The sequence below is a fragment of the Opisthocomus hoazin genome, chromosome 2, assembly GCF_030867145.1.
Source record: "Opisthocomus hoazin isolate bOpiHoa1 chromosome 2, bOpiHoa1.hap1, whole genome shotgun sequence".
Lineage (NCBI taxonomy): Eukaryota > Metazoa > Chordata > Aves > Opisthocomiformes > Opisthocomidae > Opisthocomus > Opisthocomus hoazin.
This window is the reverse complement of record NC_134415.1, coordinates 97,585,223-97,607,985: the sequence shown is the minus strand read 5'-3', so window position 1 is coordinate 97,607,985 and position 22,763 is coordinate 97,585,223. Positions and strand designations below refer to the sequence as shown.

General features: G+C 45.0%; 1 protein-coding gene across 2 annotated transcripts; it reads right to left on the bottom strand.

Moving 5' to 3' along the window:
• Nucleotides 1-5,723: 5,723 nt before the first annotated feature.
• On the bottom strand, nt 5,724-21,312 carry OGFRL1 (opioid growth factor receptor like 1). Of its 2 annotated transcripts, none has more exons than XM_075414565.1 (7): nt 20,950-21,312; nt 19,047-19,133; nt 18,407-18,485; nt 15,129-15,207; nt 14,970-15,036; nt 14,682-14,827; nt 5,724-13,126 (listed from the first exon to the last, which is right to left on the bottom strand). In XM_075414565.1, the coding sequence occupies exons 1-7, from the start codon at nt 21,223-21,225 to the stop codon at nt 12,373-12,375; spliced, it is 1,488 nt and encodes a 495-aa protein (XP_075270680.1). In that variant the 5' UTR covers nt 21,226-21,312; the 3' UTR covers nt 5,724-12,372. The 2 variants fall into 2 exon arrangements, with proteins under 2 accessions (XP_075270680.1, XP_075270679.1); XM_075414564.1 differs by having other exon boundaries at nt 5,725-13,126; nt 18,407-18,488.
• Between the last annotated feature and the right edge of the window lie 1,451 nt (nt 21,313-22,763).

The window sequence follows — 22,763 nt, the reverse complement described above, 5'->3', positions numbered from 1 at the left end:
ATGGTCTGAGCTTAACCCCAGCTCCCCCACGAAGCAGGGGAGGCCTCCAAGGAGACGCCTCCCAGCTTTTTTCTCCCACAGCTCTTTTCACAGCAGGCTGATCCCAGGTTACAGGGCTGCCCTTGACCACAGGCAGCCAAACACTTGTAGGATATCGCGGAGCCTGTTGCTGCACCCAGGACCCTGACATCAGGTTTGCACTTGGATGAAAAGCATCAAGAACTGTGAGTAAGGACATCTGCTCGGTGAGGATCTACGAGAGTGATCGCTGGCCCTCGAGGAAATCCTGCTCAGGGTAGGCTCAGGACTTTTTAATACAGCTTTTCACTCACATTACAGGAAAGAGAAATTAGATTTGCAGAGCCATAAATGCATCAGGACTTTGAAAGCAACATAAGTCTCTTCTGAACATCTCCAAGTCATTGACATCCAGTCAGTTCTGGCTGAGTAGGCGAAGAGGGAAGCACCCACCTCCAGCCCACACACAGCTCATCTCACAATGGCATGAAAGCTCCTCTTTCCATCCCTAAGTCATGACTTCAACAGTGTCCTTGGGTCAGAAACCCTCCAATCCAATGGACTTCTTTCTGTGCCTTTTCTTTGAGCATCCCTTCTTGCAGATCCCCGTAATGTTTCATTAATTCCCATCTGCCTCCTGACACTGGAATTCTACCATCAGAGACTGCCCAGAAGTGGGACACCAGGCATCTAGGAAACATGTGACAGGTAAGACAATTTAGGGTTAGGCAGACACTGAACTGGAGTTATCCAGATGACAAACTTTACACTTGGTATGCTATTTTTTTATTTGATAATTTTATTTCATACCGAAGGATTCAGCCACTGAAGTCCTACCTTCACCTTCGCTCTTAGACTGCTCATGCCAAAAGACTGCGATATAGTATATAATTTCCCATATTATTCCTGACGAAGTGGACGAGGCTTGCTGCGATTTACTCAGGTGTCAATGGAGAAAGAGTCTCTGTGAGGGCTTTCGCCCCTGCTTCTTTCAATGAACTGGTCCCAGAAGAGTCGGATTCTCTCCAGCAAAGATCCTTGAACTACAATGTGACTCTTATTATATAAATTTATCCTCCTTCTGAGTCTCTATGAAAAGATCTTTGTAAAGTCCTGGCAAAACTCTGCCTGGAATTTACCTGGTAGGACTCCCATTATCCCAGTAGCAGTGCAGCAAATGGGTCAGCAGAGAATCTGCCACGGGGTCTGTTACTCAACCATTGACATCTGCTGAGTTCAGGGACACATCTGAAACCGGCATCGGTGTCCCCAGCCGTGCCCCAGGGAGGCACTCACCCCGTGCCAGGGTGACTCAGCAACATTTCTTAACGATCTGGTGGTTGTGGGAGGTTTCAAGATTGAAATTTTGTCAGCAGCATTTTATGCAAAGTGGTGAAAAGCTGCTAAAAAGCACTACTGGGACATATTTTTGCTAGCTTTATGGGACTGGGCCTTCATTACAGTAAACAAACTCTGATATCTGAGTGTAGTCTCCTGGGGAATTTCGTACACAGCCGCAGGAAGGCTCACTGCCATCACTTACGCACACGTCCTTCCTTAAAAGCTACCGTACTTCCCACGCAGGCTGGACCTGAGGCGGGCTCTCCGTTTCCCAAGGGATGGTGGCCCTTCCTCGCTGCTCCTCATGGTCAGCGAGGCTGCGCTGCCTTGGCACGGGGCTCACAGGTTTGTCCTCATCTCACTGGGTGGATGGAGCTTGGCACCAGCTGCCTGCACAGTTTAAGGGCGGGAGAACAGCAAAGGCCTTGAAAATACGGGCACCGGTTGAGGAAAGTCCCCAGCACAACTAACAACGCACCCATGGCCCATGACCCATCACTGAAAAAGTGCCAGGAAGAGACCCGGGCAGAGATTGCTTCTGCTTCAGGAAAGGGAGCAGCCGCAGAGCGAGGAAAGGCACAGTGAGCAGCAGCACCTGCTGCGCCCGGGAAAGCAACGACCCCGCCAGGACCGGGCAGCGCGCAGCCCGGGGTGCCGGCCAAGGGCTGGGAATTGCCTCGAAACTCAACCACCGAATTTGGTAGCGGGGAAGAGAAAGCAGATGCGCGCTTCAGACCCACCTTTCCCCACTGAAGAGCTCCTGGGCGTGATCACCTCCGCCGCAGCGACTGAGGCCACGAAGGACCACGGCCACCAGTGCTGGTTATGCAGCTCAGCTCCGTGGCGTTGGGCACTCCCAGCTGGGCACCATTGCGGAGCAAGGATGGCTTTGAGCGTGCGATGGCGGTGACCGGGGGTGAGCAAGAAGCAACCACCAGCATGGGCGGTGTCATTGATGCATGTCAGCATAGCACAGGTTTGTTTTACAGTTTAAACTGTAAAAGAGGTGCCATTATCACTGTGTCCTTATTGTGAAAACATAGAAAAAAGAAAGAACTCTGATTTTTAAGTGAAGACTTAAAATGTGGGGTTTCATGAGAACATTTTCCAAACTGACCAAAGAACTAGGCTGTTCCTGAGCTTCCTCTAGATGCAGCGAAACCCTTCATAGTCTTCCTGAGAGTGCTCATTGATTAGGTACCAGCATTAGGTCCCTTGTAGTTTCAGAAAATTCTACTACATTTCTCCATTTTCAGTTAACTAAGTACTACAGATTTGCCTCCAAGTGACTGAGGGTCCCATGTAGGGCTGAAGGTCCCAAGTCCTAGTTCTCAGCAATAGTTCAAGGCCCTCATTTCAGCTGCCAGTATGAAAGCAGAAAATTAGAAGCTTCCTTGTTTAAGCTTTCAGAGGAAATTGGAGAAGTGAAAATGTGAGGTTTCTTTTTTTTTCTATTTCTATTCTGAAATTTGAAACAGCTGCCACAAAATGTTTATAACCATACATAGTGCTCAATAAATGTCTAAACCTGGAAGGAACTACGCATGAATTATGCCTGATTTATACATTAAATAAAAATAGAAAGAGCCAGTTGAATTTTAAATGTTCTTCTGCATTCAGTAAGCCTTGAAATTACTATGTCTATGGAATATTGCCTGCAAAAACATCTAATGCATTGCATATACTATATAAAAATATTTTAAAAGCATTCCAAGAGTTCACCAGATCAAGCAAACACTTGGGCACAATTAAACCTTCATAAATTGGCTTTTTATAGGGAGAATTCCTGGAAAATAATTTTAAGCTCACCCCACAACATGCGGACCAAGATTACCCGTAAGGAAAGGTCTGAGCTGCAGGTGATTCCTGCAAACAACTGCACCTGGGCAGATCAGTGAACACCCCTGGTGCGTAACTCAGCCTGCAGGCACCAGACCCCAGGGGCGAGGCAGAACAGCCCCCAGCCCATCCCCGGCGCCGAGGGGCTGATCCCAGGCCCAGCTCACAGAATCACAGAATCACAAAATGGTAGGGGTTGGAAGGGACCTCTGTGGGTCATCTAGTCCAACCCTCCTGCCCAAGCAGGGTCACCTACAGCAGGCTGCACAGGACCTTGTCCAGGCAGGTCTTGAATATCTCCAGAGAAGGAGACTCCACAACCTCCCTGGGCAGCCTGTTTCAGTGCTCCGTCACCCTCAGAGGGAAGAAATTCTTCCTCATGTTCAGATGGAACTTCCTGTGCTTCAGTTTGTGCCCATTGCCCCTTGTCCTGTCGCTGGGCACCACTGAAAAGAGCTTGGCCCCATCCTCCTGACACCCACCCTTCAGATATTTGTAAGCATTTATAAGGTCCCCTCTCAGCCTTCTCTTCTTCAGGCTGAACAAGCCCAGCTCCGAGAAGGCCAAATCTTCAGCTCATCTCCTCATGAGGAAACAAAGCGTGTCTGATTACAGCATCGGCGGGGAGGTGGGAGTGGGCTCACGTCACGACGCTGATGCCAGACTCCACTTGACTGGCTCTCGGTGCCAGCCAACAGTGACGGCTTTCCATGGCGGGGTCAGAGCTGGGGACTCCGGTACCGGTTTCTAAACATCCCCTCTGCCTGTCACCGCGGGAGAGAGCCACACTTCAAAGGCTTGTGGGAGCTGAAGGGCAACTTTCGTGTTGGGTACAGCTGGTCAATGAAGCCATACAGATGTTGACTACGACGCAATCCGCCTCAGAAGACATGTGCAGCTAACGTTTAAACAGCAGTGTCATTACGTATCTTTATCTAGTTGCAAAACACTTTGGTAGATACTTTTGCTGCTTCGTTGGAAGATTATTTTTAAACTGTAGGTGCTCTCCAGTCACACTTACCGATTCAACTTTGCAGTGATAATGCTCGGCCTCTTTGACCCCAGGGAGTGAAGATATTTAATATTTTGCCTTCTAGTTTATTACCCAGCCCAGACAAACAAAGCAAAATAAATCCATTAAAATGTAATTTTAAGAAGAGTGTTCCCAGGTTTTGTTAGCTAAATCACATTTTTGCAATTAATGTGATCGTTATAAACATATCAAAATAAAATATTCTCACTCCAATTTTATGGCACAGCTCTGTTAGAAAAATATTTCAGCAAACTAACTAAATCAAAACAAAACCTTGCAGTTCAACTCCCTAAACAACAGAGGTGGTTTAGATTTATTTCAGCCATCTCCACTGCTGCTCTATGCATAGTAATGGTGCTTCCCAGCCCTCCTCGCACGAACACAGGCTCTGCCATCTCGGTCCTTCCTTGCCATGTGCTCTTCCCACCAGCGCAGAAACGTGCTCTGCGTGCCCCCCCTCACCCCAGCAGCTGAAATTTTCCTGGATTTAGCCCCACAAAGTAAAGCAAAGTAGGTGAACTTCTGCCCTGAGAGATACACGTGTATCCCCATCCACCGTCGTATTTTCGTGGCGGTGGGGACAGAGCTCCCCTGCCAACCCAAAGGTACTGGCAGATGTGTGTCGCAGTGTTCCCAAGTGGCTGCCTGCCCTTTTGGCCCATCACCCCCTTCTTCCACCTCCTCCAGAAGCTGCTTTGTCTTAATTTAACTAGGGCCAGCTAGATTTGGGGTATCAGTTTATGCTCCTGCCCTCATTAACGAGCCCCAAGGTAACTTATCCGAAGCAGCTCTGGCACTCGTGAGGGTGAGTGCTCACACAGGAACGATCTTTTTACTGCAGACGTGCTCAAAGGCTGGAGCTGATGGTACAACAACCAGCAACGTACCTACATGTCTCCACACAGGCCCTGGCCCTTCACTTGTGAAGTTTACGCTCCAAGGGTAGAAGAGGGTAGCCACCTTACAGCCCGTCTTTGCCAACAAGCAGATGAACCACCGCAGTTGCCTCGGGGAGCTGTGGCAGAATCTCCTGGGGAAACCAAGACGCTGACACCTCGTGTTATCGCCTACCAGTTCAACCCCATCCCTGGGTGACCTGGCAACATGCAAGTACGCTGACAGAGCCACGTTAACGCCAAGCTTCATTCGAGACATGGACCATGCATGGAGCCCTCCTTCTGTGTACGGAGCACCTGCTTCTCCTTGCTTTGAGAAGAACAGGAAACCCTCTCCAAACCTGCCGGGCCCTTTATCGAGCTACATAAATCTGCAGTCCCACCACACGAATAGCAGCTTACTACAACCCTGGGGGCAAAAGGAGCTGAAGCCACCCAACGCTACAGCTTCAGCGCCAGATAAATACAACCAGCAGGTTAAATGTTTCCCTGCTAAGTTTAAGCAGCAGTAGCCAGTTGCTGGCACGGCTCCGGAGGGTTTCTGCCTGCATGATCATAATGGATATATTAATGTTAATGTTACCAGTGTTTCCATAGTATATATTTTTCTTAAATAAAGAGACCTCAAAGCTTTATTAAAGCTCACTCTGGGCCTTCCCTTGTTCCCCTGCTATCCATGGTGGTTTTGTCACTAACAACAAAAAAGGAGGACCAGAGCCTTTAATGCCCTACGTTTAAGTGTTAATACATTTACAGAAGACTATACAAACAAGCGCCGAACAGCAATTACACATTATTAGAGCTACACAATATTTGTACATGTTGCTAAAACAATGCTGCTAAATGAAGAAGCTTTATTAGTTTAGAGTTTTTGGCTGCTGATATTAAAAATATATTTACCTGAAAGGAAGTCTAAGTATTTCATTTTACAAAGGATTTAAAATATAGCAGTAAGCAACATAAACTATTGCTTTTTATGTTTATACAATTGTTTTGGCATAACACTGCCATACAGTTACAGAATTATAAAATATATCTTTATAGTGCATTACAAATCCAGAAACTGGTTACCACTCCTACCACATACATATGGTATTGGTACTACCAAACATGCACGGCATTCTGTAATTAAACACTGCAAAGGAATACAGAGAAGAGAGCAGGACCATCCATAAAAACTGACACACAGCTGTTTCATTTTGCAAGTAAAAATTGTTGGGTTTTGGTGGTTTCTTTTAGCTGCACTTTTTTCTTAGAATACATTTTAACAATGAAGTCTACGGTATTTCCAAACTTCATCAGTGCAAAACTATACCTAATCGTCTGTTGCTGAACTCAAACTGCATAAAGGGCAAACAACCATGGAATAGGTTAGAACACAGCAAAAAGAGCAACTAATGATTAGCAAACATGCTTCAGCAGATCCCAAAAATGTAAGTCGCATAACCTTTTTTACTGCAAAACAATAATTTTCACGTAGTTAGCCACAGTAGTAAATACATTCAGTATATTTCACAATAAACTTTAGTTGATGAATACGCCACTCGACTTGTAAGCATGGTAGAATTAAAAACCACCGAGTTTCTCAAAAGTAAGAACAATTTGCCAATTGTCACATTCGTTGTTTTATAGCAAACAGCTTAATGCTTTGGAAAATAAAGGTGATCGTAAGTGTAAAGCCACAGGAAGTCTTGATTTAAGTGTTCTCTACAGCTTTTTAACTGTATTTTAGGAGTCAGTTAGGCATGGCACATATGAAATACATTCTTTAAAATAAACTCTTGCTTTCCCCAATGGTTAAGAATGAGGGCTGTAAAAGGAGCATAGGTTTTAGGAGAAGAAACAGTTCATAAGCAATACAGAGCACAGAGATATTAGAGAGACACAATTTACATTCCCCCTGGGGAACTGCATCTAAATACCCCTTAGCAGTGAATCTATGGTGTTGACGGTGACTTGAATGGACGGCGGGTTGCCCATGCTTAGGCCTGTTCGAACCCGTCCTTCATTTTCAGGTTCCGATGGCCATCAAAAACACCTTTTGAGCGGTTACTCCAATTGCAACTGGAACTGGGGACATGCATCAAAATTAGTTACCAATAGGTAGGATGAGGAGCATGGCTCTCGGTAAACCCCAGGTAGTATTTCCATCCTCTGCATGATCACGTCACACCCATTGATGCTGGTGTCTCCAAAACCAGAGGTATCTCACTCATCTGTGGGCTAGGAATAGGTTTTGCCTTTGACTGATCTTGCTTTTACACCAACAGGAAAAAATAAACATCTGTTCTGCAGTTGGAATTTGACTTTTAATACCTCTAATAAAAGGATTTATGTGAAAAAAGAAGGGACAAGCAAGACAATACTGTAATCAACGTAGGGCAAGTTTTCTGCCTAAGCAGAAATCTTCTGCCTAGGAACAGAAACATAGGACATTTTCTGCCTAAGCAGGTATTTTATCATTAGAATCTCCCATGGCTTTTCAAAACTGACTTGAAGTGGATTACTGTTCATCTCACACTACTTTTAGTAATGGTGTTCAAATGCACTAGCAATTCTTGAATAAACAGATCTGAGACAAACAAGAGATTACTTTTTCTACACAAAACATAATTAAAACATGGAACTCACAGCCACAAGGGACTGTGGAGGCTGAAAGAAAACATGAGTTCAAAAATGGAAAATTTTCTAGAGAAAAATGGGGTCACCTCATCTGTTTTTTGTCTGTTGGTGGCCACTGCTGGAGGCAGGTTAAAAGGCTAGAAGCACCTTTGGTTCTGATCCACACTGGTAGTTCTTAGGACAATGTACATCATTAGCACGGTATTGTCACACTTTTATTAACGGCAAAACTTACTCCACATACTTCCATCTTGTTCACAAACACAGCTTTTGTCAAGGAAATTCAATGAGATGTTACCTGTAAAAGTATGGTGTAATAGGACTTACATTTTCACTTGAACTTCATATATCTTACTAAACTTTGTGATCAGTACCATCACAACTGTCAGGAAAAGAAAGGTGCAAAAAAAAAAATTCAATTAAACAGATACACATAAATTTTACTTAAAAACAAAAAAGAGCTGTTTTCCATTTAAATCTAGTCAATCTCCTTTAGCTTACCTTATTGGATCACCCACCAAAATCATACAAAGCTTCTAAGCTCTGTAAACTTTCTGGTTATAGTACAGGTATATGCAACCGCAAATTATGAGACTTATCCTGGAATAATTCAAGGAGGCTTACACTAGGTTATACGAAATATTAACGGTGATTATGCAAATACCTAACATATCAGACTGCTGCAATCTTAGAGCAGGAAACGGAGGAGCTGACCAAGCCATGGAACAGCTCTGCAAGGCTTACTGCAAATACTTTCAGCTTCCTTCAGGATCATGCCTTTAAATCCAAGCAATACGGGCACCAAGAGCTCAGTTCTGCTCCTCGATACGTGCACACACTTAACTAATCTTCATATCTGAATGGCCTGTGGCGCACGCCTCACGTACCCAAGCGTTCAGTCTCTACACCAACGCAGTACCAGGTTCCAAGGCACAGCTACATCCTGGATAGCACAGCACAGAGCTGGAGCTGATCCTAAAGTGCGGCATTTTTGCATGGTTTGTACGATAGCCTTCATTTGCATTTGTGTACTTGGTAACATTTTGTCAAGTTGTGCATTCATATCCCCTCACCATAGGATACTTAAAATCAAATTCACAGGTTGTGTGCATATACACTACTCCCACTTAACAGTACCACAAGCTACTCCGATGTGCTTATTAGGAAAGAACGCCTGTACGAGAGGTTCTGTTCAATTAATAAATGAATAGCTCAACCTAGTGAAACACTGGGTCAAAACACATTGTTGTAGTAAGTACACAGAAATCCCTGAATACTGCAGCGTATAGCGAGACAAAAATAAGTTTAACAGTATGCAAATGTCCTGACTTTCTTTGCACATCCGCAGTTTCTGAAATAATGGTTAAATAACTAAGTACTGGCATTTATGAGAATACAATAATTTCCACATATATTGTACTGTAAGCCTGAAAGCCACTACTTAGAAACTTCAAGCACAGGGTGCTTCTGGTTGCTAAGGCCATGATTCTGTAACAAAACGCATACAGTGCACCCACTTGATCCTCACAGATCTCAACAGGATGCTACACTGTACGATTGCCCTGCAATTAACCCTTCTTTTCAGCACTTGCAAAATCAGAAGAAACAACTCCTCCATGAAAAGCATGATAAACCATCATATTTTACACGGAGCAGAAGTTTTTAGTTAAAGCTGAAGTCTCCTATGGAAGTAACTGTGTTGATAAAGCTGTAAAACAGAGATTATAGAGTGCAGGAGCCCACCTGACACAAAAAACCTCACTCGTCTAATGCCCATAGTTCTTTGTAGGCAATTGGTGAGCCACTACCCTTCTCACTTCTATGAAAAGTGACAGAAATATAATGAGTTGTGGATTTAGGAAAAAAAAAAAAAACTTGCAGAGTTAATAAGGATGAGTCACAGAATCACAGAATGGTAGGGGTTGGAAGGGACCTCTGGGGATCACCTAGTCCAACCCTTCTGCCGAAGCAGGGTCTCCTAAAGCAGGTTGCACAGGAGCTCGTCCAGGTGGGTTTTGAATACCTCCAGAGAAGGAGAATCCACAACCTCTCTGGGCAACCTGCTCCAGTGCTCTGTTACCCTCAGAGTGAAGAAGTTCTTCCCCATGTTCAGCTGGAACTTCCTATGCTTCAGTTTGTGCCCATTGCCCAGAGTTCTTGACTGTATTATCAGACACACGGGGCCCCTAAAGCAGACAGCAATGCCAGATTAAAAAGTACATTAGGTACTAAATTATGAGTGGAGAACCAGCAAGCACGTACAGGTGAAAGCTCTGTCACAATAACAGAATACCGTACTGCAGAGAAATCTTTTGGATGCACATCCCAAGAGCTTTCTGGTTTGAAGTTAGAGCAAGACATTTTTTTTTTATTCAGTAGACAAAAGATCTCCTGAGGTCATCGATGTTCAATCAAACTACAGTATAAATATAATAACACCCCCAGCATCCCTTATCTCACTTGAACACTATGCATTTTTTAAAGTGTTTAACCTTTATACTAAAGTTGAGAAACTGAAGGCTCTGTATAACTACGTACCCTGTAGTTACGTTCCTAATACACAGGGTATAAATTTTCCTTATGCCAGGCAAGAAATAACTATGTAAAAACAACACTATTAAGTTGGCATGGTGAGGCACTCAAGATTGAAGAAGTCATAGGCAGAACATAAAGTAATCCTCCCTGTCTGAGACCTTAACTACATGGGCCGATTTTTTCTCAGCATTTCCTGCCCCCTTCTGCTCAGAAAGTCGGAGGCAAACACGAGCGAGGGGACCCTAGTTCAAGTCCAGGGTATTGTGAAAGGCTTCTAAAGCAACTTTCCAGCTTTAAAGAGGCTGTGGCAGGAATTCTCTGGGCAATTTCTGCTCAGACAGACTTCATGCCTCCTTGAGCGATCTGGGTTACTGTTAAGTCCACGTACCTATGTTCCTTTCAAGTCAGCACAGGAGAAAGAGGGATACATCTTCCTTCTTCCCTGCCTCTTCATGATGGGAAGAGCTTAATCTTCGTCCATGGGTACTCTAACTGCCACTCTATTTGATGCCAAGAAACAGTGCTACCCGGGGAAAGCAACGGACAATGCACTGCCACGACGGGACTTAGCAAAACAGAAAAATACCAGACATTTTGTCTATGCTCTGAAACCCCTGAAGACTTTGACATTTTGAGTTCTAAGACTAGAATAAAGTCCCATAGCACTCTGACACTCAACCTGTAGCCAGCTACTTGCCTCGTAACATTTCATCAAAAACACATTAAAGGCAGTGAATAATATATACACTTTTAAACAGAAAGTACATACAGAAGTTTTAGGCTATTTTAGGACTGTATAAAGTGTGAGTTCTACCTGCACTATTTTTTAATTTATCTTCTACACAATTTACTTGCTGAGTATTATCTCATTTGGCTGAATGGCGTGAAGTCAGAAGTGGCTACTCAGCGAAAGCCAACAGTCCTTCAGTAAAGAAAGTCGGGAAAGATCTCAACTGGGAAATTCCCACCTGCTGGGCTTCAGCTGGGCCAGCAGACTGGCCTGTCTGAAGTTTTACCCTATGACCAAAATAACATTAAATTGTGAAAGATCTCTGACAGAGAGCAAAGAGAGGAAACAGCTGGAAGGAAGCATCAGGACTGCCTTTCTCTCCCAGACCAGCAACAGTGGGTTCAGCATTGTGCAGTCTTCACCCAAAGCTGGCCAGGAAACGTCCAAGTTCAGGTAAGACCCAGCTGGACAGGTCTGGTGACATTTTCTTGATGGCTTTGATGATCAAGCAGTGCTTTGTGGTGAAGACACTGCTTTTCAGGTGCTGCACCCAGCTGGGGGAGTTGTTTTACTACAGCTGATCAAAAGAGAGTGTTCACACTGAGACCAAATCCAGGTGATCAAAGAGATCCCTCACCCCAAATTACTAACAGACAAGTCAAGAGAAGAGAGAATTTAACAGGGACTAAAAGATATCTGAAGTGCAACTTCCCTTTGTACCCAAAAGCTGTGGATACAGTTTCCTTGTTAGTTACTCTTTTATTCAGTGTACAGTGATACCCAGCTGCATAGGACATTTAGATATCCATTGCCAAGTGTCCCGGACAAGGATATTAATCTAAGGTAAAAGATGCTGTGCAAATACTGCTGTTAAACATGAACATACTTCCCTAAAAAAAAAAAATCCACTAGGGAAAAAACTGTGCTCTTGAAATAATTTCTAGTCATTTTATAAAAGGAAATCAACGCTTAAAGCGTATTAAAACAAACTTGAAAATTTTGATGTTCCAAGGCTTTCTAGTAAGTTGCATTTGTGGTTTTTTTTTTATACTAGATGAATTTAATGGCAAAAAAATAGATAAGCTTTTCTATGCACAGTGTCTGGAAAAGATAATCAATTTCTTAGCTTTGAACATACACAATTGTTTTTAAGAGCCACACCTGGTTGACTGCTGATAAACTGAGGCTGAAAAACATAAAATTCATTAACCTAACAGAAGCCTAACCTGATGCATTTGCAACGAGCATAGTCTCATGAATACTTTATACTACACTAGATGGGAATTTCACCCAAGATGGAAGAGCAATGAATAATTTGCTTCATTCAATATGAAATACAATGATTTTTAACCTCAGACTCATGATTCGAGCTCATCCATGTTTTTTGTGGTGGTGCCCCCTGAAAGCATATCCTTATCAAGGTTATCTTGTAGATCTACTGACGTGTTACAATTCTCAGCGTCACATAAATCTTTCTCTATAGTGCCTGGGTGATTTCCACAGTCATTGTTCAGATCTTCATCACCTTTTTTGGAATGCGAAGTGTCCTCCTTTCTGTCTGAAGTATCATGAATTTCTTCCGATTTTGAAAGCTGACCGTTATCAGTATCGCAGTTCTTTTCACTGCTATTCTGCCTAACAGCATCGCAGTTCGGTTCTTGTTCATCCTGGTCATTGTGTTCCCCATTTTTTGCGAGTTCTACCTTTCTTTCTTCAGTTGTTTTACCAGCTGAGCTTCCACTTGCCAATGTATTTTTAGGCTCTTTTGGTTTCTTATGCTTAGAAATGTAACTATTGTGAATAGAAACTGGAGATGCTGGCTTTTTATTTGTTTTGCTTCCCTCCAACTTCTGTTTTCTTGGGGGTCCCCAGATAAAATGCTCTGAGGGTGTATAATGTTGCTGAGCAAATCTCAGGAGTTTCCTCCTTTCTCTTCGGTCTCTAATTGTATACACAAAATATTCCAGAGCACTTTGCTTAATGTTGGGAATCGTATCTTCCACAAGAGCTTCATGGAGAATAAATTTTACCAGGGGAGATTTAAAACTCTCATATCCAAGCTCACCAAGACTTTTCAGAATTCGAGTGATTCTCAAGTAGTTGTGTTGAGACCTTTGGAAGAAAAGGGTGAAAAAAGTCCATTGAATCAGAAAAAACCCACCTTACAGATACAGAACTAGAACTGCAATTCCTCACTCCTTTTTATCACTCCAGGTGTGTACTGCAGGCTTCCTGTACTTTAATTTCTCACAGCTGCTGAAGCTTGCTAGCACCTCCTTTGCTAGGATGTTGTGAGTGAAAATTAGTGTCTGTAAAACACACTAAGGCAACAGGCTGAAAAGAAAATAAAAATCAAAGTGTGCACTGATTTTGATTCCTTCTTCTGTATGTATTCTCTCCGAGGAGAAAAGCCAGTTGCTTTATAAAATGTGGGGTTTGTAGCATGCTGCTGTAATACAGCTACAGAACAGGATTCCCTGCACCTCACTTAAGCTATTTAAAAGCTGGGTCTCCAGTCTAGACCAGCTACCTGCGCTCCTGATAACAGTCGGCGCTGGGAGAAAAACCAGCACCTCTGGAGAGCAAGTCCCCCTGTCATAAGAAGCGTCTAAGATAAATGGAACAAACTACCTTCTGCAAGTGCATCTGAAGAGCGCTTTCCCTCATAAAGCACACCTAAGCAAACAGTAAAACTGAAATGCCTAAATTTTAGATGTGTAAAATCAGGCAAAGAGAGCCCCAGCTTCTGATTTAAAACTGTGTAGCTACTCACTGGTAAGAATACAGGCATTACAATGTAAAAATGTGCAGTGAGTAATATCTGGGCTTCCCGAGACCCTGTTTTATCTGTGGCCCGAGTCTGAGCCCACAACCATGAGTTGGCTCACGTAATATTTGAGTAAAATTAAGAACAAATTCTTTCCATTATTCACTACAAATTATCAACCAGCAACCCTACCCACACGCTTTCATTTGGGCAGGAGTACAAAATACTGCAAGAAAACAATCTTCAGCTCTAAGGTCTGAGGTATTGCAAAAGTGACCAAACGATCTGAAGAGAGATTTTGATACAATTAATCTGCACGGGACAAACTTCTGCAAACTTCTGCTCCACCAAATGCCGACAAGAGACAACAAATGTCATTTGTGGAAAGTTGGGCTAAACTTTGCCTTAATGTGTGTCTAAACCTCTCCAGTTAAGCACTGCAATTAAAAAGTTATTAAGTATTGAACACTTCATGTTTTGAGGAGGGAGGGAAATCTTGTTATTTAGCTTCCATACAGATGTGGAGAATCTGATTTTTCACAAAAAGAAATATGAATACAAAGATAAGTCACTTCTTTCCAACTCGAGAAGCAGCACACTGGGATCAGGTCAAAATGCATTCAGTAGCATGACAAGCAAATTAATTTGGAACTGTGACCTTCTTCAGCACCATCTGAAGTTGTATTTTCAGGGAATTGACTGATGTCAGGCTGGTAATGCGTGAGAAGCACAATCAAAAAAAGGGGAACGAGGAATGTACACTTACAGACACAAACCAGGCACTGACTATATCTTTTTCCTGGCAATCTTTGGAAAATAGATCTTCTCTATCTCTACAAAACAAAAGGCTACAGAGATTCTATAGCAGTTCTAGAGAGTGAAGTGCATGTCATTACTTACTCATTCAAATGTTGAAATCTTTCTTGCCAGTTAGCAGCTCGTGCTACGTTTCCAGTTTTATCAATTAGTTTTATTCCAAAAAACTCCAACATCATTTTGTAAGCCAAAAGGAATCTTCTAATTGCTTCTTTTGTTTTCTTGAATTCCTAATAAACAAAGAATACGTCCAAAATTCTAAGTAGCACTAAAGCAAGTCCTTCTGCATTGTGTAAAACAACTCAACAAAACAAAAAGCAGTTATGTATCAAAATTAATGTGCTGGTTTGTATTGATCTCCATTTGTATTACCTCAATTTCATATGTAGTTAATTCTTTAGCATAGAAGTTCAGGCCCTGTTCCCTCAGTGGGAAAAGCCTGTTAAAAGAAAGAGTGCATTATGGCTCACAGGATACAAACACTGAATCAAATTAATGCTTTGAAACAGAAATAGGTAATAAGTGACCAACCACTGTATGTAAGTGTGATTATGTTCCAGTTTTTCGTAGTCTCCTTTCCATTTATTTAGGACTTCTTCAATATAAACTCCTGCATAAAAATAGTTTGAAAACGCTTAGGTAGCCATCAAAACTAGCGTTCAGCTGCATAAAGTACATGCCACGTTAACACAATGACAGAACCCATACTTCAAGTCTCTTTGACATACTATGTGAAATAAGGTCTATTACAGCCATGAAGAAATTCATTTTAATTTAAAATTAGTTACTAAAACATAAATAAGAAATTTATCAAGTTTCAATACAAACAAAACCTACTGACTTATACCAAGTTACTTACCAGCAGAGGGTATGTGACAATAACCTCAGTAAAATACAATTCCCCTAAATTTCTCATGTCCTAGATCCCTTTATCACACTGACTGGTAATTAACAAACCACTTCCACAAAATACTGCATCGTGAATCACCTGTTACTGCTTTAACATGACAAAACTCTGCACATATATATGTATCTCTCTCTATCTCTCATCTTAGTAGAACAAAGCCTCAACTCCTTTAGAAATCTCCTATTCCAGGAATCTCTCCAGCTGCAAATAACATTACGATTGGGAAAGCTCTCTCAATTAGCTGTGGCCAAGCGTCTTGCTGCCATTGCTATGAGTTTGACCTTGGGTTCTCTGGTCTTGCTCAACAGATGAGAATTTCAGCTTTTAGTGGTCTCAAAACAGTTGTGGAGTACAGTCAGTTCCTCTTGGAAAAACACAGTGACAGAAAAAGGGGAAAAAGTACGTGTAAAAGGAAATTAATCATTCTTCGCACTGAGACCATGCCTATGAAATTCAGTCACAGGCCAGGGCACTTTTCCAGGCACTGCATAAACACACAAAGCACATAAAAAGATGTTCCTTGTTCCAAAACCTGTACAGTCTCACTTCCTGAATGAATACTCAGTGTTTGCCTGTTTCTGCTCTGAAACCAACAGTCTGACCACTGCCGCATGGCCTCTCCCAAAGTCAAATAGCATAGGAGTGGCCTAAAAAGCCCAAAGCCGCACATAGATAGTCTCCTCTTGCACATTTGCACTATTTTCCCCCCCCAGTGAAAATTTCCACTTGGGTCTCAATGGCCAACGAGAACTGATTTGGTACTTTTCTTCAAGAAATGGAGAAAGCAGCCAGTCAAAGGGGCTGCTAAGAACATGTGGTTTCCGGTGCAGGCAATGCTGGAAAAGGGTCTTGCAAAGACGACCTCCCACCATCACCACACTGTATCTAACCTACGTTTCAAGTACTGGAAAACTTGCTGCTCAGTTCCAGGGCGAAGAGACAGACAGGCCAGCTCTGAGTCAGAACCACAAGCTAAATTTGTAGGTCACGGAATTAAACTTCAGATCTAGTATTGCACTAGAAATGTCTTTTTTTAATAACATTCCCCAGCAGTTCAGTCCCTAAACGTGGTAGCTTAGACGCCCTCTGAACACTCTCACAGATACACAGACTTAGGTCAAGGTGATGGCTACTCTTTCCCATTCTCAATAAAAAAAAAAATCTACGTAACCAGAGCTCACAGTCATCACCACTCCAGTCTTCATGGCCTATCAGCTACCTTTGACACTAGCAACTGCAGTTTTCTCCTAAAACATTAAGAGAAATTTTATTCTTCACAAATTTTAAGAGGGATGCCTTTCTCTAGCTTTCATGGCTATCTCTTCTCGTGGCTAATCCTCTTGAACTGCTCCTTCATTTTGCACTTTAAAGCATCATCCTCCCCACCCCTCCCAACCTTTTCTGGCTTTCAGTTTCAGGTTCACGTAGTCCTCAGGTTCACATGGACCAAGGTGCCCTTCTTTCTGTATCTGTTCTCTGCATAATGTCTCCTGAAATTTCTGCCTCTGTACTGGTAATTCACAGATCTACCTCTTCTTCCAGTCAAGCTAAAAACACGGTCTTCAGCACCTGCCTGGGGATATTGAGATAAAGCTCAAGACGATTAAAACAAAGTCTTATCTCTCTTTCACATATCCTCAGCAAGTGAGAGAACAAGTCAGGTTATTATCACTGCCTTGCCTATAAACAGCTCTCATCTTCAACCATCCTATATGCACATCTTTACATTCTTCTACATAACATTCCTTCCCATCCAACTTCCTATCAGAACTTTGATGTTTTGCAACTCAACATCTTCTTTCCTGACCTTGAAAAGTGCCCTCGTCATGCTTATATCTACCCTGAACACTGCTGGTAAGATCATGTTTCTTGACTGCGGCTTTTTTTATATTGCCTTTTTTTTTTTTTTGGCATTGCATTCTTCCATCGCGAAGCCCTTTTCTGTAACATCAAAAACTATACACCTTCACTTCCAAAGTCTTTTGTCACCTGTCCCTTCCTACCTTATGGGAACCCATTTGTTGCTATGAGACTGATCCTGCCTCTGACAGCATCCTGCCTTGATGGCAGCCTCCACATCTCACTTCTTCTGCACTCCAGTGTGCACTTTGGTACTTCCTCCCAAGCTGCTCTCATGCTGAGAGGATCTTTCTGCAAACACCTTCAAAGCAACCTCCTCATTGTGCTCTTAAAACTCTCAAAAGCTTATTTTTGGCCTGTAATTTTTTTTGCCAACAGCTAAGCTCTCATGTGCCAAGACTCCTGTCTACCATTCTAATCAAGACTGTTTTATTGCCTCCTCCTGCTTCCCCATCTGTCTGCTACCCTCTTGTCTCTCACACTTTGACTGCAAACTCTCTGGAGCAGGGTTTGTCACCTTTCAGCTCGTTCTGTGTTTGTGCAGAATCTTGCATGTGAGGTTCCTTCTCCACTACCAGAACCACTAGGGACTTTGAGAAATTATTTTATTATTGTTATGATACTAATTACACATGAGGGAGTTGCAACACATTCTTTTTCCCTTACACAGCACTAGGGATAACACCCATATCCCTGCCACTCCTACAAGAGTCTGTGCAGCATGTGAAGCAACTTTAGCTTTGTTTAATAAAAGGTAATGACACTACTGTAAAGCTGTGGGACAAACAACGCCCTGTACTAAACCATGCTGAAAATGCATGAGAAAATCACCACCCCCCTAGAGTGAAACCTACTTCTGGTTTAAGCATAACCTGCTCCCACGTTATCAACGTGTTACTCCAACACTGGAGGTTCAAGCTATACAATATATAACTACACACTTCAAATGTGTCAGCACCACAGTTCTCACTACAGTTTCACTTTGTTACTATTATTAGTAAGCATTCTTTTGTTATCACTATCATTGCCACAGGTTACTCACCATCAGGTTTAAAAGGGATTTTATTTTTGTAAAAGCGGAGATTGCACAAGTCATTTTGATATCGAAGGTCTTTAAAGTTCTGCTGAAAGAAAGGAAATAGGACATTATCACCCTAGAAAAACCTATCAAGAGCATCCAGAAAGTGATACTGTGCTCTCTGAGTAAGGTGAGGACTAAAAAAATTTCAGAGTCTTACGAGAACTGGAAATCGCTTAGAATTACTCATGCTCTTAAAGATTCAGTTTAAGGATCTGCAAATTCCTCCTGGCTGGTACCTGCTACTGAGGCAGAGGTTAGAGCAGCGAGCATAGCTTTGGTCTCAAGGAACTTCCAAGACGCAGATAATAACAACTCCAAACGCTACCATCTACCCTCTTCGATGTTCAAGGCACAAGCTTTTTTCTCGGCTCCTACCGCTGTTCCCACGCTCACACTTCTCACATGTTCACACGTACACCTGGGATGAAAAGACGCTGCACTAGTTTCACTCCTCTCCCACTGGCATACGTTGGGCCTCTGCCTCAGCTTTTTGATTGTTCTCGTTTCTCATATTTACTGGGTGCTACAAAGGTTTAATAATATTTGGGTTGTGTGCCATCTTCTACTAAAAAGGCAATTTTAAACCACAAAATATTCTTACTGGATACTGGTGTCGGTACTTGTACAAATCTCTTGCTGCGTAGAAGCTTCTCTTTGGCTTGGCTGTCAGCTCAGTTCCATCACCACTCTGAAACAGTTAGAAAGTAGATAATAACCACACACAAACTCAGTAAATACTGAATTTGTGTAATATTAAAATAATTATTTTTCATTATGGATTTCAGCAATGTAAACATGCATGTATTTGCCTACTGTTTGGTCAAACACTGAAAATCTCCCTGCTGAATACTTAACACGACACACTTTAAATCTAAACTAAAAAATTAAATACAAAAGCAGGACTATGAGATGTCCTTCCAATTAGATTGAATTTGATTTAAATCAACAATTTGATTGTCATTTCCAAACACAAGACTTTGAAGTAACCCAGAAAGTTCCACCACAAGATGAAACAAGTAACTGAACACGAAAACGCGGAGACACTACTCATTTTGAACAGGAAATCATACTATTTGCAAAGACTATTTGTCATGTGTACATTGATTCCATTGCTCTCATTGCATCCTGTGGAAGAAAATGAATAGTAACGGACAAGCCAATTCGCAGTTCTAACACCTTCTTGAATCATTTTAGAATCATAGAATGGTAAGGGTTGGAAGAGACCTTAGAGATCATCTGGTTCCAACCCCCCTACCACGAGCAGCGACATTTTCTATTATTTGTTTCTTGGAACTTAAATTTAAAGCCTAGTGAGAAGAACAACTAAAACTCAAGACAAAAACCTGCTTCGACAAAACACACATATATGAAAACTTGAACTGGACCCCAGCTGTTCAGAAGCTGTGACCCGAAACAACTGCAGCCCATCAAGGTCAATGGAAATCATCCCACTGACTTCAGAGAACACTTGAAAAAGCTGCATGCATTGAGGAAAAACAGAAAATGAAGTGTTAGTGTTCAGAGACTTCAACTTGCTACCAACAACTTTATTTTCTTTGTAATTTCTTTACAACCACACCGCAGCAAAGAGTTTTGTATTCTTCAACCATGTAAAATAAGTCCCTACACTAAAACCAGAGGCCAAATAAGAAAAAAAAAAAAATCAATTCCACTCCTTGCAATACACACGTAACAGGCTAAAGCCAAGCCTAATCAGGTAAGTTCCCTCTGACTGCACTGGGCGTTTGCCTTTACTGTTGCCCATCCCAACGCTTTTCAGTCGCATGTTAATGACAAGCGAGCTCTGTTTTCGTTCTTCCTTCTGCAAGGCCAGCTTTGACCACAGCTCCGGGCAACACCCCTTGACACCCAGGCATCATGATCACCACGTATCAAGCAGAACAGGGAGAAACGCTTACGCTTATTTAATTTTACAGTTTCTGAATGAAATATAAACGTAATACATCTAACAGACTAAAAAAAAAAAGAGCTAGCTGGTCCACCCTGCGCTCAGCTCCAGTAAAATCACTGGCCAAGCAACCCTTCATTTCTTCAGGGTGGTCACTTTTAAAGGATCCTAAAAGACAGAAACTTGCTCCGCAAATCCCTCACCTCGGACCCACCAACCCGTCGCCACGTACGGCCCAATATTCAGATTTTTCTAACCTACTTAATTTAAGAGGCCAAGTTGAAGACCACGTTTAATTTGCAGCAGAACCCTCGCTGGGAAGAGCGGCAGACAAGGATTTCCAGGCCTCCGGTTTCTGCCGGGAAGCGCTCCCGGAACGCCGGGGTACGAGGCGGGCTCGCTGCCCCCTCAGACGCCGAGCGAGTCACCACGGAGCCCCCGCCGTCGGCAGCCGCCCGGGCCCGCGCTCCGGCCCGCCACTGCCGCAGCGCCGGGAGCGCGGGAGGCAGCGGGGCTGCCCCGGCCCGGCCCGGCCGCCAGCGCCGCCCGCCGCCCCGCGCCCTGCCTCCCCGGAGGCCGCTCCGCCCGCCCGTACCTGCTCGGGGCCGGCGGCGTCCGCCTCCGCCCGCTCCCCTTCCTCCGGCGGCGGGGACGGGGAGGAGGGCGGCGGGGGCTCCCGGGGCCGGCAGCCCGCGGCGGGCGGCTCGGCCGGCTCGTCCCCGCCTCCCGCGGCGGTGCACACCCCCTCCTGCCGCCGCGGCTCCCCGCCGAGCTCCGCCGCCCCGGGCTCTGAGTCGGTCTCCCAGGTGGAGTCGCAGTCCTCCACCGTGGTGGGCTCCTTGAAGCTGACCCCGCTCAGCAGGCTGCCCATCGGGCAGGGCCGGGCCGGGCCCGCCGCCGCGCCGCCCGCAGGCCGAGGAGGCCGAGGGCTGAGGAGCGGCCGCGGGCTGCCTACGGCTGCGGCATGGCGGGGCGGGGCGGCGGCGGCCGGGGCTGCTGCCCCGCCCGGCCCCAGCCCACGGACACGCGCGGGGCGGAGCCGCAGCCGCCGGGATCTCCGCGGGAGGCGGGCGCGCTCACCCAGCGCCCCCCCTCCCCCGGCTGCGGGGGCCCGGGGCGGAAGGCCGCGCTCCGCAGGGAGGCGGCGGGACCCTCCCCCCCAGGGGATTCCTCCTCCTGGAGCGGCCCCCGGGGACCCGCAGAGGGTCAGGAGAAGCGGGTGTCCGCGGGGAGCAGCGCGGACGCCGGCCGCCCCGCAGCCAGGGGCCGCCCGCCCGGCCCGGGAAGGGCCGCGCTGAGGCGGGCCTGGAGGAGGGCGCGGAGACGGGCACGGAGGGGCAGCAGCGTGGTAGCCAGAGGGTTTGAGCCGCTCCCTGAAGAGCTTGGGGGTGCAGCCGACGGGGCGTCGGGCAGGGGCCGGGCCGTGTGTCTGGGACCTGGCCGGAGCGTGCCTCCTGGGCAGAAGCACTGCCAGGAGCGAAGAGCCCATGAGCTTACGGCGTAGCGCGCTGTTCTGGCGGCTGCACTCGTCCTCACGGTTACCAGTGCGTCTTTCATCCCTAACCAGAGCTTGCACTCGTCCTCACGGTTACCAGTGTGGCCTTCATCCCTAATCAGAGCTCAGTTCATGCGCACGGATTTCTGCCTTAAAGACCGTGGTGTGGTGTCCGGTATATTGACTGCTCCTGAAGATGAGCGCTGTCGTCAAGCCATCTCAGTCCTCGGTAAACCAGACAGGTCGAGCTTCTTCAGCCTCTCGCCGTAAATTACCTTCCCTGTTCCCTCACTCATTTCTGTGCCTCTTTTTTGGCTGCTGACTCAGCGTTTTAGCATCCTCTTCAAGCGCAGGTACCAACATCATAACCAGATGTCAGGATCATCAGTGTAGAGGTGGCATCACCTATACGTTCTCATTTCCCAACCCACTCTCCATGAACTGAAAGATCATTGAAACCCAAGTCGCCACGGCACAATGCTTAGATGCATTCGCGTCGCTCTCCTCAGGTTCGTCTGATGTGTGTGAGCTGCGCAGACTGGCGCCAAGGACAGAAAAATTCCCGGAATGCCCCAGGTGTCAGGCCTTGTTTCAGGCAAGTGTATTAGAGCTGCAGCTCGCCTAGATGGAGCCACGGCTGAGCTACCAGCCTGCCCTACGGCTATCTGCCTCAGGTGCCCGTGCCTCTGCCTCGCCCCACCATCACCTGCCCTGGCCAAGACAGTTCTCCTCCTCTGCTCCGCATGGAGATTAATAAAGCCCGTTCAGCCCTTCCAACACCCCATCGTCACCATCAGCAGCTGCCCTCCTCAGGACCCGGCTCCGTCCAAGATCAAACCTGGTTGTCCGAGTCAAGACCCCCACCCCGACGTTCAGCCCAAGCCCCCTGCCTCCATCATAGCCCCAGTACTGGA

What these genes read in the sequence shown, in the direction of transcription:
- OGFRL1 (XM_075414564.1), bottom strand. Translation starts at nt 21,225, where the DNA reads ATGGGCAGCCTGCTGAGCGGGGTCAGCTTCAAGGAGCCCACCACGGTG. An exon ending in AATCCCTTTTAAACCTGATG is followed by an intron (nt 15,208 to 18,406) that starts GTGAGTAACCTG and finishes ATTTTTATGCAG; the next exon opens with GAGTTTATATTGAAGAAGTC. An exon ending in TAACTACATATGAAATTGAG is followed by an intron (nt 14,828 to 14,969) that starts GTAATACAAATG and finishes TTTGTTTATTAG; the next exon opens with GAATTCAAGAAAACAAAAGA.